At 45.1% G+C, this 13,430-nt stretch overlaps 1 protein-coding gene across 1 annotated transcript; it reads right to left on the bottom strand.

Moving 5' to 3' along the window:
- Nucleotides 1-279: 279 nt before the first annotated feature.
- Nucleotides 280-9,488, bottom strand: mmp24 (matrix metallopeptidase 24). The gene is made up of 10 exons (XM_028447562.1): nucleotides 8,869-9,488; nucleotides 6,930-7,072; nucleotides 6,732-6,848; nucleotides 6,503-6,602; nucleotides 6,143-6,347; nucleotides 5,004-5,165; nucleotides 4,744-4,943; nucleotides 4,514-4,652; nucleotides 4,143-4,409; nucleotides 280-3,549 (listed from the first exon to the last, which is right to left on the bottom strand). Exons 1-10 carry the CDS (start codon nucleotides 9,088-9,090, stop codon nucleotides 3,185-3,187), a joined length of 1,920 nt encoding a protein of 639 aa, XP_028303363.1. The 5' UTR covers nucleotides 9,091-9,488; the 3' UTR covers nucleotides 280-3,184.
- Nucleotides 9,489-13,430: the final 3,942 nt, after the last annotated feature.

Below are 13,430 nucleotides of genomic sequence, written 5' to 3'. Positions count from 1 at the left end.
GACAGAAAAAGTGTTCAAAGTGTTAATATTGGAACAATTAGTTTAAACTGCTAAAAAATGGGCAGGACAAATAATGAATGTGGTTAAATTAGCAAATATAATCATTAAATCTGGTGAAAAGAGGTTAAAAGTGACAATAATGGTCAACATATGTGACATTAGGTGTAAAAGTGGTAGAAATGGTTTATAAGTGATGAACATGTCTGGAAAGTAGAAAAATGTGTAGAAAAGTCATTAAAATGTGATGTAGATGTGTCAGAAATGGGAGAAATGTAGCAAAAATTAATTAAAGGGAGCAAAAATATGACAATAAAAAGTGATGAAAATATGTTAAAATATGGTGAAGTTGTAGAAAAACAGTAAAAATAAGCAAAAATGGGCTGAAATTATTCAAAAACATTCTTACTTTCTTGAAGGCTTCTAATGACCCCCTCCCAGTGAGGACCACAAATGGAGTCCTGACCCCAAGATTGAGAACCCCTGTCTTAAAGCATCTACGACTGTTCTTTTCCAAATCTCTTACTAAACGGCTAACGAGCTTTAAATGTTGGTAACGGCGTCAAACTAACATTTTTATTAAAAACATGCGTACAGATGTTTAGTGAGATCAACAATAATCAAATCATGTATCGTAACTCTGTTACATTTGTGTCTAAACATGGATATAACCAACCATTAAATCACAGTGACAGCTCTGATCTTTATAAAGTCCCTTAAAATCACCACAGAGTCTAAATCTACAAAAAAACAATAAATGTTCATGTCACAAATGTCACATTTTGGTCTAAATCAGAGATGGACAACTGTTTTCACTGGGGGCGGGGCCACAAACATGTGACTATCTGATCTGAGGGTCACATGATCAACATTCATGTCAGCATTAAAATAACGACCAATCATAGAGACAACAAAGAGCTCATTTGTATTATTTTTTAAATAATATGTTAAGGTTTTATTTATTCAGGCAACTTTTTCAGGAAATTTACTTTGATCTCCTGACATGTTTAGATTGTCAGTCATCCTCAGAGGCATCTGCTGATCTCCAGAGACCATTAACAGGGGGCTAGGCCAGCCTAAGAGAATTGTAAAGATGGCCACTCCCAAACCCTCAAAGTGATCAGCAGATGTCTCTGAGGAAGACTGACAGTTGGCAGTCAAAACATGTCAGGAGATCAAAGTAAATTTCCTGAAAAAAGTCTGAATAAATGAAACCTTAACATATTATAGCAAATACTTTGTATATTTTTTCTTTTTTCTATTGTTGTTTTGTGTTTTTTTCTGAGTAATTTTGTGTTTTTTTGTACATTTACTTCTGAGGACCGTACAAAATTAGACTAAGGGCCGCATGTGGCCCCCGGGTCACAATTTGAACATCTCTGGTGTAGACGGTGATGTGAAGGCACGGAGTAGTCCAAAGGTAAAACTGTCAGCCCTGTTATCAACACATACAAACTATTACTATATTAATATTAGTTAATAAGTGTGACCTCACCGCACTCTGAACCAATCACAGCGTTGGTGACAAACACGGTGGACGACGTGTAAACTAAAAGTTGTGCATTCATGCAGAAAGGTCAGGACGTAATTGCACTGAGTGGCTTCCACGAACAGAGGCCGCGCCCACAGCACGGATACAGTTTTAGTCGCTAACCTTAAATAAAAGTCAACCTAAATATAGCATGTTAGCATAGCCTCATGCTAGAATGAGAGCTAAGCTAAGCTAAGCTCACGTCCATTAAAGAACAATCAAACTCTCACTCCATAGTCAGTTTTTCTCACTAAAGTAAAGAAACACCAGCTTGTTGTTTTCCTGCTACATGAGGAACAAGTACATACTTCTCTACAGCCAATGCCGTCTGAAGCCACGCCCCATAATCTGAGAGCAGAAATGTGTTCTCAGGAGACAAAGGTTTGGTTTCATCTCTGAGAAATCAACAGGACTCTCTGCTCACGCTGAGTAAACGACGGTTTCTGATGTTTCCTGATTCAAAAGCATTAATGAAATCATTTTTAAAACCAAAACAGTAAAAAGTCTCAGTTGGTTTAACATCTTATAAAACTCATGGATCCACTGAGAGACCCTTGCTGTTTTTTTCTTATGGCCTTTCTACCCATGTGTTTTCTTCAAGTTTGATTTGTTGGTGTGTTTTTTTATTGGTTATTAGTATTAATGGAATAAAACCAGTCCACGTTGTTCACGTCCTTAAAGAACATCAGCCTTTGAAGCAGTTTGAACTGACTTTGTTCTTCAACATTCAAGTATTTAAAATCTAAATCTACTGCAGAGCTCAACCTTTTTTAGCTAGCACGATTAGCATTAAGCTGAATTGTCCTTCAGTCATCTTCCACCTAACAAATAACCTCAGACCTCATGAAGAGGATGTTCTTGATCCAATCCCAGGTCTGACATATCCTACTTAGAGTTACTAATCCTACTTGGTAGCTAGTCTTCTTCAAAGTTTGTTGGCATAAAGCGGAACAAAAACGACTGGATTGGTCCATCATCTTTTCCTTGAGTGCTCTTGTAGCTCAGGCACAAAACAAGTACCAGGTTCCATGAAGGAAAAACCTCCGGAACAGACTTGGAGGTGGAATACTTTCTTTCTCTTTCACGTTTCCAGGAAACATTATTTTCGTTGGATCTTCTTGAAGCATCAAGCAGTCTTTCATGTCTTATTTTCATCGTAATTAAACATCCCTTTGTCAAGAGACTCAAACTCTGGTACAGTGTGACATAATCTCATTATGGAAGCTACCTACTTAGCCTCTGAATGAACTTCGAGTTTGAAACCCTAAAGTACCACAGAAAGGACGGCATTCATCTGAAACCTCATGTTTTCTTCTCCACTCACACACCTGTAACTCTGGTTGAGTAAAACTACAGAATTGTTACAGAAATCCCCCAAACTGACAGTATTTCTTTGACTCGAACACTTCCAGAAAGTTGGTTTATTTTCTGCCTCACTGGATCTTGTTTAAAGCCTTTGAGACAGACTCAGTCTTTTAGTCGTTCATTTTCTTTAGTCGTACTGAAACATCGGTTTTATTCTAGTTTCTCAGACTAGTCTAAATCTACTGCTGAGCTCAGCCTTTTCTAGCTAGCACGATTAGCGTAAAGCTGCATTGTCTGTAGCAAGCACTCAGGGCCATTTGACCTCTGACCTCTTGTAGACGCCGCGCCCCATCATACCCACTCCTGCACGGGGTATCTGTAGTATTGTGGCGCCATGGCGCTCTGCTGCACGCCTTTGTTCTTGAACTGAAAAATGGTGTAAACCAACACCAGGATGCACAGCGACAGGATGCAGGGGATCACCACGGCGATGGCATTGACTGTTGTTGGGGCATCATTGATGGTCACCATGATGTCCACGTCGTCCAGCGGTAACTGGCGGTCGCCTCTGTTCCCGCCGCTGCCGGATCGCTCCATATCCGACTGATCGCAGCCCATCCAGTCGCGCAGGATGGATTTGGGGTACCCGGGCTCCACCGTTAGCTTCTGGTTGTCAAACTTCCAATATTCCTTCCCTTTGTAGAAGTAAGTGTAATCTAAGGAGAGAGGAAGAAGCAACAACCGTGAGATGATTCAAAAGAGTCTGAACTCATGGGGACTAAAACACAGATAAACCTGGGGAAATGTAAAGCCTTGCCCAAAGACTTTTAGATATCGACCACTCTCAGACGGAATGTGTGTCATTGTTACCTCCGACAAGGACGCAATGTTTTCACCGGCATTTGGTCATCTTTTATTGTGGACATTGGTTAGCAAGATATCTCAAAAAGTTCTGAATGGATTTAAATGTCAACGTCAAACGGAAAAACAAGTTTAATTTTGGAGATGATCTGGCAGGTATTGTGGATACAGTATCAGAACAAGCTTTGATCATGATGTGAATGTTTGGCTGGTTCTACAGCACCATCTGCTGATGACTTTGTGCCTCTAAACTTGGCGGAGGTCTGCCACGAAACTAGCTCAAACCCCTGAAGGCACCGTGTAATGTTCAGTGACCTTCAACCGGCCCTGAGAAAACCAATGCATAGGTCCACAGGCCGCTCAGCTATGATCTAGGACAGAGGGTCCAACTCTGACCACCAATCACACGCTTTCACCAAGTGAACCAGTTAAACCAGTGTGTCCTTACATCCCTCCCTGCTGATGAAGGCTCCCTGGGGTCCGTCGGGGACCCCCTTCCAGACGCTGAGGGCTTTGGGGTACCCAGGATCCACGGTCAGCCTCTCCTCACTGTAGCGCCAGTACTGGTCTCCTCTGAAGAAGTAGGTCTTTCCCACCGGTTCCCAGCGCAGGGCCGCATGGATGCCGTCAGTGGGGAGGCTGCTGCCCAGTTCCACCAGGCTGTGGGGGTAACCGGCCTCAGCCGTAACTTCCTTAAACACCCAGAACTTATCACCTGAACCAACAGAGTCAGTACCAGAGTCAGTACCAAAGTCAGTACCAAAGTCAGTACCAGGTACCAAAGTAGAGACAGAGAGGAAAGATGGACAATTCTCCGACCTTTGAAGAAGATGAACTTCCCGTCCGACCTCTCATAGGCGGCGTCAATGTGAGGTGGGAGGCCTTTCCAGAACTGATCGATCTGCATGGGGTAGCCTTCCTGAACCTTGTTGTTCCTCAGACGCCAGAACCATCGGTCCTTCAAGCACAAAGAGAGATCCGCCATCACATCAGTCCTTTCTATGGTCTTTAGTGACTCAGTCTTGACTCTTCAGAGGTTTTTCTCTCACCTTGAAGACAAACATCTCCCGTCTGAAGAAAGCCACTGTGTTGAAGTTCCCGTCACAGATGTTGGGTTTTCCGTTCCCGGGCAGTGCCGGACGGTCCCCTGATGGACGCCCCGGCCGGCTGTGTTTTCGGTCAGAGTGCGTGCGGCGTGATGGTAAAGTGGGTAGCGGACGGGTGGGCTCCAGCAGGGCAGTGGGAACACCTGGGGAGGAAGAGGAGGGTCAGGTGATCACAGCATGTATCCATGCCAACTGTTGCTTACCGTAGATCTTCTGGATTCCCTGCAGGTCGTCCATAGGCAGCTTGAAGCTGTTGGTGTCCATGTACTGGTAGAACGGTGCCATAATGGCGCTGGGATCATTAGAGTGCTCCAAACCCAGAGCGTGACCCAGCTCGTGGACCGCAACCAGGAACAGGTCGTTACCTGAGAACAAAGAAAAACTGCAGCTCAAGTTTGGGTCTTTGTGGGAGGTTCTAGTCGGTCGTGTGCACTTGTCTTTATTAGTTTTGGCTGTTGCTACCTCCTAATCTAAGCCATTCGTGTGAGGCTGGTTGCTATGTGCTAAGCTAACAAACGTGGACTGACCACTATGTGCTAAGCTAACAAACTTTTGGACTGACCGCTATGTGCTAAGCTAACAAACATGTGGACTGGTGGCTATGCACTAAGCAAACAAACATGTGGACTGGTGGCTATGTGCTAAGCTAACAAACATGTAGGACTGGCTGCTATGTGCTAACAAACGTATGGGCTGGTGGCTATGTGCTAAGCTAACAAACACGTGGACTGGTGGCAATGTGCTAAGCTAACAAACACATGGACTGGTGGCAATGTGCTACGCTAATAAACATGTAGACTGGTGGCAATGTGCTACGCTAATAAACATGTAGACTGGTAGCATTGTGCTAAGCTAACAAACAAATAGACTGGTGGCTATGTGCTAAGCTAACAAACATGTAGGACTAACCGCTATGTGCTAAGCTATCAGACATGTGGACTGGTGGATATGTGCTAAGCTAACAAACATGTAGACTGTTGGCTATGTGCTAAGCTAATAAACATGTGGACTGGTGGCTATGTGCTAAGCTAACAAACATGGAGGACTAACCGCTATGTGCTAAGCTAACAAACATGTAGACTGGTGGCTATGTGCTAAGCTAATAAACATGTGGACTGGTGGCTATGCGCTAAGCTAGCAAACATGTAGGACTAACCGCTATGTGCTAAACTAATAAACATGTGGACTGGTGGCTATGTGCTAAGCTAACAAACATGTAGGACTAACCGCTATGTGCTAAGCTAATAAACATGTGGACTGGTGGCTATGTGCTAGGCTAACAAACATGTAGGACTAACCGCTATGTGCTAAGCTAATAAACATGTGGATTGCCGGTTCTCACCGTCGTGGTTGGCGTTCCCGAGCGTCCACGGCTCGTCAGAGTCAAAGTGAGTGTCTCCTCCAATGCCGGCGCCAGGAAAGTAGGCGTGTGCTAGAAAACCCCCCTCGCCGTCAAAGGGCGAGCTGTCGCCATGGAAACCAGAGGCAAAGAAGATCATGATGTCGGCCTCCTTCCCGTCACTCTTGATCTCTGAGTATGGAACCTCCTGGAGAGCGAAAGAAACGAGGCGTTAGAGCGTTCACAGACTGAGAAGAGAGGAAACGTTCTACTGTGGATCCGTCGGTTCATTCAGAATAAAGACAAATGTGTGAACGTGAAAGTGATAACACTGTTCAAAATGAACGAGGATTAAAGAGTGACCTGGAAGGAGAGTGGCGTGACAGCCTGCCACACATTAAAGGCCTGACGAATCGCTCGCCGAGTATCCTTCTCTCCAACTTTAGGAGTGAAGTTAGAAATACTGCAATGAGAAACACACAACGCAACACAATAACGACACAAACTGTGATGCGTTCACTGACCGTCACAACAGTGGAACAGTCTGTGATGTGTTCAGGGTCCGTGACTGAGTGGGAAAAGGCTGTTTTACCTGTAGGAGATCTTCTTCTCTCTCCACTTCTGTCCCGTCAGGGCGTAGCGTTTGTTTCTCTGTGGACGACTTGTGTTGGGATGGTCGGGAACGCCGCAGCGAGGCCTCTGCATCCACCTATACATCAATCAATCAATAGATAAATAATAAAAAAAACAGTACGACTAATCATCTCTGTGTGTAGTTGTGTGTACTCACTCCACGGTGACGTGGTCCAGTTCTCCCGACTCAGGGATTCCGTAGAAACGCTGCATGGCGGCGACGGCCGACCGCAGCGTTTCCTCCTGACGGAGGTCCAGAGGGAGACGGTTACCATAGTAACCGTAATTCTTCAACCATGTCTGGAAGACAAATAACAGAAGAAAAAATAAATAATCTCACATTGAAGCCCTGCCCCCTCAGGGACACAGAGACTCCTGCTGTTGAGTAGTGACTAGTTTACAGCTCACTGTGAGACACACACACACACACACACACACACACACACACACACACACACACACGGATGACATCATGTCTGAGGTTTCAGGTTTCTTCTATCAACACACGGTGAGTTCAAAGACCTCAGGATGTCCCAGTTTCTCCTCCTCAGCACGTTTGTACTTGTTATAATAAATAATGTTTCAGACTCAAAATATCACCATGTTTATATGTTTATATTTGTTCATTTTAACTATAAACAAATAAACACTGTAGCATCATTAGCATCAGACCCATAGCGCCTTAGGGCTTATTGCGCTAACTTCCATGATTTAATTAATGTGTGCTGGACTACAAAGCTGGCTAATGTCTTACTATGTTAAATCACCATGGTAACTTAGGCTAAATCACCATGGTAACTTAGGCTAAATCACCATGGTAACTTAGGCTAAATCACCATCGTAACTTAGGCTGAACGACTTACCTGGTCGGGACCAGGTTTTGTTCTGGCTAGGATCTGAGCGAGTACTGAAGCCCCGCCTCCTGACCAATCAGATGTCTTTTAAAACAAGCTGACCAATAAAAGGAGGATCATTGTGAACATGTCTCTGTGTAGATCTGATGTGACGCTGACAGGAGAGAGAATATTTATCTTTTATATACCATCACATCCTTTAGGAAACAGATTTATATCTGATAGACTGATACAGTAAAATAAATCAGCTGATGTGCATCGGGCGCTTTTACACCGATTACTTAATGAATCAATTAATGTATGGTGTGGTGGCACTGAGAGCCTCAGTCCTGTAAATAATATAAATATATTTTTTATGATCTGTATGAACACAGCATCAGAGACACAGACAAGGTCAAAGAGAAAGATTCTCTGTTTATAATCTCATGAATTTAATCATTAACACTCATCAATTACTATCTGTTTTTACTGCAGCAACAGTGTTGTTTTTGGTCTGAATTATGAATTTTTATTCTTCATATTTTTAAAGAATTATTCCTCAATTGTGACGTAAGTTGTTCTACAGTTTCTCAGTGATTGTGATTGTTCTGAAGCTGTAATCTCCTCCTCTGTCACTAGAGCGCACACGTAGCCAGCTTGTTGTAATCTAGATTCATAGGACAGCTTCTGTCTGACAGACAATGCTTGGTTAGGTGAAGCTAACAGAGATAAATCCAGGATATAATTATCTAGCTTCATAGTACAGGCCCTTAGTGCCTGCTAGCATTAGCATTAACATACAAAAAGCTACAACCATCAGGAAACCATCCTGAAAAACAACAACACAAACATGTGTCCACCATTTTAACCAATGTTTGTTTGTTGTTTATGTATTCAATTATTTATAAACAAAGATTAACAACAACACACATTAGCATCAGCTTTGACTTTCATCTACAAAGATGATCTGGTGATGTGTGCGCGTGTGTGCGCGTGTGCGCGTGTGTTCCATCAATTATGGAGAGAAAGTTATATTTGGACACGCGCACACACACGCGCACACACTTGAGAGAAAGCCTTCGTGCGCGCTCCCGTCCTCGCTGAGTCAATCACGCGTCAACGAGATGACTGACACACGCATACGTGCACGCTCAGAGACAGTCAGACGTGCACGATGAAGGACATAGGTGCACGCGCAGAGGCGGACGTGCACCAAGATAATTATTTATGGTGCACGCGCACAGGTGAAACACGCACACTCACCTCCACGATAAGCGCGCGCTCATCTCCGCGCGCACCCGCCCCCGCGCACATCAGCATCAGCAGCACAAAGCAGCTCCTTCCTCCTCTTCCTCCCCCGGTGCTCATGTCGGTGACGGTGAGCCCTCCTCCGCCTCCGGTAATGTCCTCCGTTACCGTCTCATGTCGCTCCGTGCGCGTGCAGCAGCAGCTGGAGGAGAGAAGCAGTGATGAAGGTCTGAGCATCAGTGATGAAGAGGAGGAGGAGGAGAGATGTTGTTGCAGTGACACGTTCCACCTGTGGAGGCGCTGGGCATGATGACGTCACAGCAGCAAAAACTAAAAGTGAGTAAAAAGATTCATCTTCACTTTCCTCCTCCATCAAACAAACAAACACGTGTTGCTGCACAGACAGATGTTCATGTTTGTTTCTGTTTGAAGAGCCTCTGGTCTTCCCTGCTGAGGATGTCACCATGATTGTGTGCTCATGTAGCTAAGCTACTATGTCTAGGAATAATAAAAAGAAAGATTTCTGATTAAATTTTTTTTTTTTTAATTTTCTGAATTTTTTGAAATTTATATACATAATACACAATGTTACAGAAATAGATGAATAATAATTAGTAATACGTAGTATTTTTTTTAAAATTAAAACACCACGTGTGAGTATTTTATATTTTTACTTTCTCAAATCTAATGTAATCTAGTTGATTTAAAATGCATATGTTAAGGTTTCATTTATTCAGACAATTTTTTTTAGGAAGTTTACTTTGATCTTCTGACACGTTTCGACTGTCAACTGCCAGTCTTCTTCAGAGGCATCTGCTGATCGCTTTCATGTGTCCCTGACTTACACGTAAGTCATTTGGAAGTCAAGAACACATGAAGATAAAATAACTTGCTGGAATTATTAGGCCTATAAAATGCAGATTAAAGTAGTTACTTTGTTCTCTGTATTTGTAACACAGTAAAACAAACATTATTATACTATCTACAGTAGGTTATATATATATAGGCTATAACTATAGGTTATTTACATAATCCTGGTTCTCTGAGTAATATGAGTGAGATGTCTCACTATGAATATACGCCTCCGCACGTCATGTATTCATCCGTTGCAGCTAGTTCCACCTACTATAAGTACGGTGAGCGTAAAATACATTAGCATTCTGTAAGCACCTCTTCTCGCTCTGCCGGCAAGAAGGGTTGTCTTTGTGGGACATTGTACTCATATTACTCAGAGAACCAGGATTATGTAAATAACCTATAGTTCTCTTTCATAACATTTGTTTCGATGTCTCACTATGAGATACGGTAGCTCCCCTATGGCAGACAAGCTTAACGCACGCCACACCAGCCCGCAGGGCAAGCCCGACACGATCAGGACAGGAGAACCGCCCAAGCCACACACAAAGCGGAAACATCCAGTCGGTAAATCTGGACAAAAGTAAGGGCCGAGGACCAACTCGCCGCCGCACAAATATTATGAACAGACACTCCCCCTGAACAAGGCCCAGGATGTGGCTAAACCCTGAGTTGAATAAGCCAAAGCAATTGCCTTCACTACCCAGTGTGACAGGCGTTGCTTAGTAACAAGCTTCCCCTTATGGGGCGGAGCCCAAGAGACGAAGAACTGATTACTCACTCTGAAGCCTGCTGTCACATTTACATACGCACACAGCGCGTACAGGACGCAGCAGATGAGACCCCTGCTCACCCTTTGAGGCAGGGAAAGCCATAAGGTCAATAGCAGAACACAAGCCGAACACCTTTGGCACAAACGTTGGGTTGGGCTTCAAAATCATCCTCGCATCACAGGGGAAGAACTGAGCGCACAATGTGTGATACACTTATCCAATGCCAAAGCCAGCAGCAGCGCCGCTTTTAAAGACACAACCTTTAAGTTTGCACATCTCAGCGGTTCAAAAGGGGGGCGTTTAAGACCCTCCAGAACCACAGCCAGATCCCATGGTGGCGCCAGTGGCCTGGACACAGGAAGGCGCCTGCGTGCCCCTTTCAAAAAAAGAAAGATCAGCTGGTGATGACTAGCCGATTTATCACCAAAACCCACGTGATAGGCAGCAATAGCCGCCAAATAAACTTTCACACTGGAGACAGCCCTCCGTTTGTCAAACAGCTCTTGCAAAAATGACAAGATCACTCTCATGGAGCACTGAAACGGGATGTGTCCCACCTGGCGACACAAAACCATCAAACACCCACCACTGGCAGTCGTACACTGACTTCATAGAGGAAGCCCTAGCGCTCTGTATCATGGAGATCACATGCTGTGAAAGACCCCCAGCCAATAGATTGCCAAGCGCACTGGGTGAGGGTGGAAGACCGAGCCCCCGCCATGACAGTAAGTCCTGGTGGACCTGCACCAGCCACTGGATATCCGGCTAATTCAGAGCCACCGACATCTCCTCCTAGCAGGTCGGGTCCGGAGTGAAGCCAAAGTTGTCAGAGACTCTGCGTGGTGTGTCATGAGCAGCGAGAGGACGTTTAGAGCCCTGGTCGAAAGCACCTAAGCTTTGTAGGCACACTCCAACAAGGCTGATTGCAGACGATCAGACTTCCCAGGCAGGATTGGGAAACGACAGGAGCCCAAGAGAGCAGGTGTGCAGCAACCCGCGGCTCCACTGGAGGCATGCGAAGCAGGCCCATACCCTCCATGACCTGGCAGTCCAGAGAAGAAGCGCCCAGCACAGCGCCCCTGTTGGTGAATGGCCGGTCCTTCTAAGAGCGTGTCACCTCCTCCAACAGCTTTGAGAAAACGTGGAGCAGCTGCCTCACCGTGCCCCTGCTTGGGGGGTGTCGCTTCCCCTCATACCGGTACCTGGTTGACTCTGTCACAACCGCGGGACATGGGATGGACAGGCGGACGGTAGCATGCTTGCAGACCTTCAGCATATTTGTGGCATATCCTCCGTAGAAGCCGCAGAGGTGGGGGACTTTTCATCACAAAAATTTTATTGTCCTCCACGTCCTCTGAGTTGAGGAAGTCCTAGGTCATGTCATCGTCGTACCCACAGTCCAAATCAAGAATGTCCTCCCCAGGCGTAGGGACAAAGACAATGTCAGACTGGGAACCCTGGCTGGGCCTCGCACAGGTGCTCGTCTCCATCCAGTCGGCACCGAGAGGGGGCGGGAAGGGTCCCTCCTCCGTCAGGCTGACCTGTCGTGCCAGCCGCCTGCGGAGGCTCTTAATGATGAAGGGGGCAGGACCCAAGGGCATGTTCCTGCCTGAGGCACCTGGAGCAGACCTGGTGCGTGTCACACTCTAAAATCATCTTCTCACATCTGCAGAGGCGAGCTTCCAAGCCCTCAGCTCCTCTGGTGTGTGGGACATTGCCCTCCATCCTTTCTCGCTGTGCTGGGGTGCAGTAGGAAAAAGTTAGCTAGAGCTAGCATGTGGCTGCTAGCCGCTAAGCTAATGGAGGCCGACATCCAGCACTTGGCGCCTGCGTGGGGTGGCGAGAGCGGTGTTGTGTCAAAGTAGCACCCTGAGAGAAAGAAAAGGAGGGAGTCAGATGCTCCCAACAGTGGAAGTGGAGGACAGGCTGGCGCCACTGGTATCTGTCCTTGATAGTGTGCGTGTGTCAGTTGGTGTGTGTGTGTGTGTGTGTGTGTAATGTGAATGTGAGTGAGTTCGGCCTTGAAGTTTCAGGCCGGGATTATTATCTGTGTTAACATGACTCAGCTGTTCAAAAGTGCAAAGAGTAATGCAGTCATTATGTATTAAAACATGACAAATTGTATACATGAACACACATTTGATGCTTAATATAATAATTGCCATAACAACCTACTGTTCACAAGAAAGTATACAGCAGCAGCGCCTGTCGACTAAATCCAAAGTAGGGTCCACCTGTACACAGTTGAGCTGCCGCTGTGAGAAGCTTCCTGATAGAGAAGAGGTTTCTGAATGCCAATGTATTCTCCACTCATCCTGCAGAGGATGAATACATTTCACCAGCCAATCAGGTTGGCCTTATGAGAAAGGGCTTCTGTGAATATGACGCGGAGGCGTATGTCCCATAGTGAGACATCGAAACAAATGTTATGAAATAGAACCCATAGCATAGCATAGCATAGCATAGCATAGCATAGCATAGCATAGCATAGCATAGCATAGCATAGCATAGCATAGCATAGCATGTGTGTGAAGGTGAACATGGAGATGTTTGATGGTCTTACCCGTCATGATTCATATGGAGCTTCTTCTGTTCCACCTTCTGATAAACCTCAGGAGACTCAGAGGACTTGGAGCCTCTTTTTAAAAAAAATAAAACCAAACCTTGTCTTTTTCATCTGAAGGAGCAAATCTAACCTTTACTGCATTATTTAACTAATTTAAATCTATGATTTCTTACTGATTTTAAAACAGATTGAAATCTTGAAACATCTATAGCCACCAGAGGGCGCTGAGAAACAACTCATCCTGAGTGTCTAAACGAGACTAGGGGAAGCTCCGCCCACTGCCGATGTCACACAGGGTGGTAGTGGGTGGGGTTTGCATGTTTTCTGTCTTTAAAGCCTGAATAATAAATGTAAGACTGACCGAAACTCCTCCAGGAATAGGG

The sequence above is a fragment of the Gouania willdenowi genome, chromosome 5, assembly GCF_900634775.1.
Source record: "Gouania willdenowi chromosome 5, fGouWil2.1, whole genome shotgun sequence".
NCBI classification, from domain to species: domain Eukaryota; kingdom Metazoa; phylum Chordata; class Actinopteri; order Blenniiformes; family Gobiesocidae; genus Gouania; species Gouania willdenowi.
Note: the sequence above shows the minus strand (reverse complement) of the source record. Positions and strands in the feature narration are given on the sequence as shown.

What these genes read in the sequence shown, in the direction of transcription:
- mmp24 (XM_028447562.1), bottom strand. Translation starts at nt 9,090, where the DNA reads ATGCTCAGACCTTCATCACTGCTTCTCTCCTCCAGCTGCTGCTGCACG. An exon ending in GGGAGATGTTTGTCTTCAAG is followed by an intron (nt 4,653 to 4,743) that starts GTGAGAGAAAAA and finishes TTGTGCTTGAAG; the next exon opens with GACCGATGGTTCTGGCGTCT. An exon ending in CTTCATCAGCAGGGAGGGAT is followed by an intron (nt 3,550 to 4,142) that starts GTAAGGACACAC and finishes CTCTCTCCTTAG; the next exon opens with ATTACACTTACTTCTACAAA.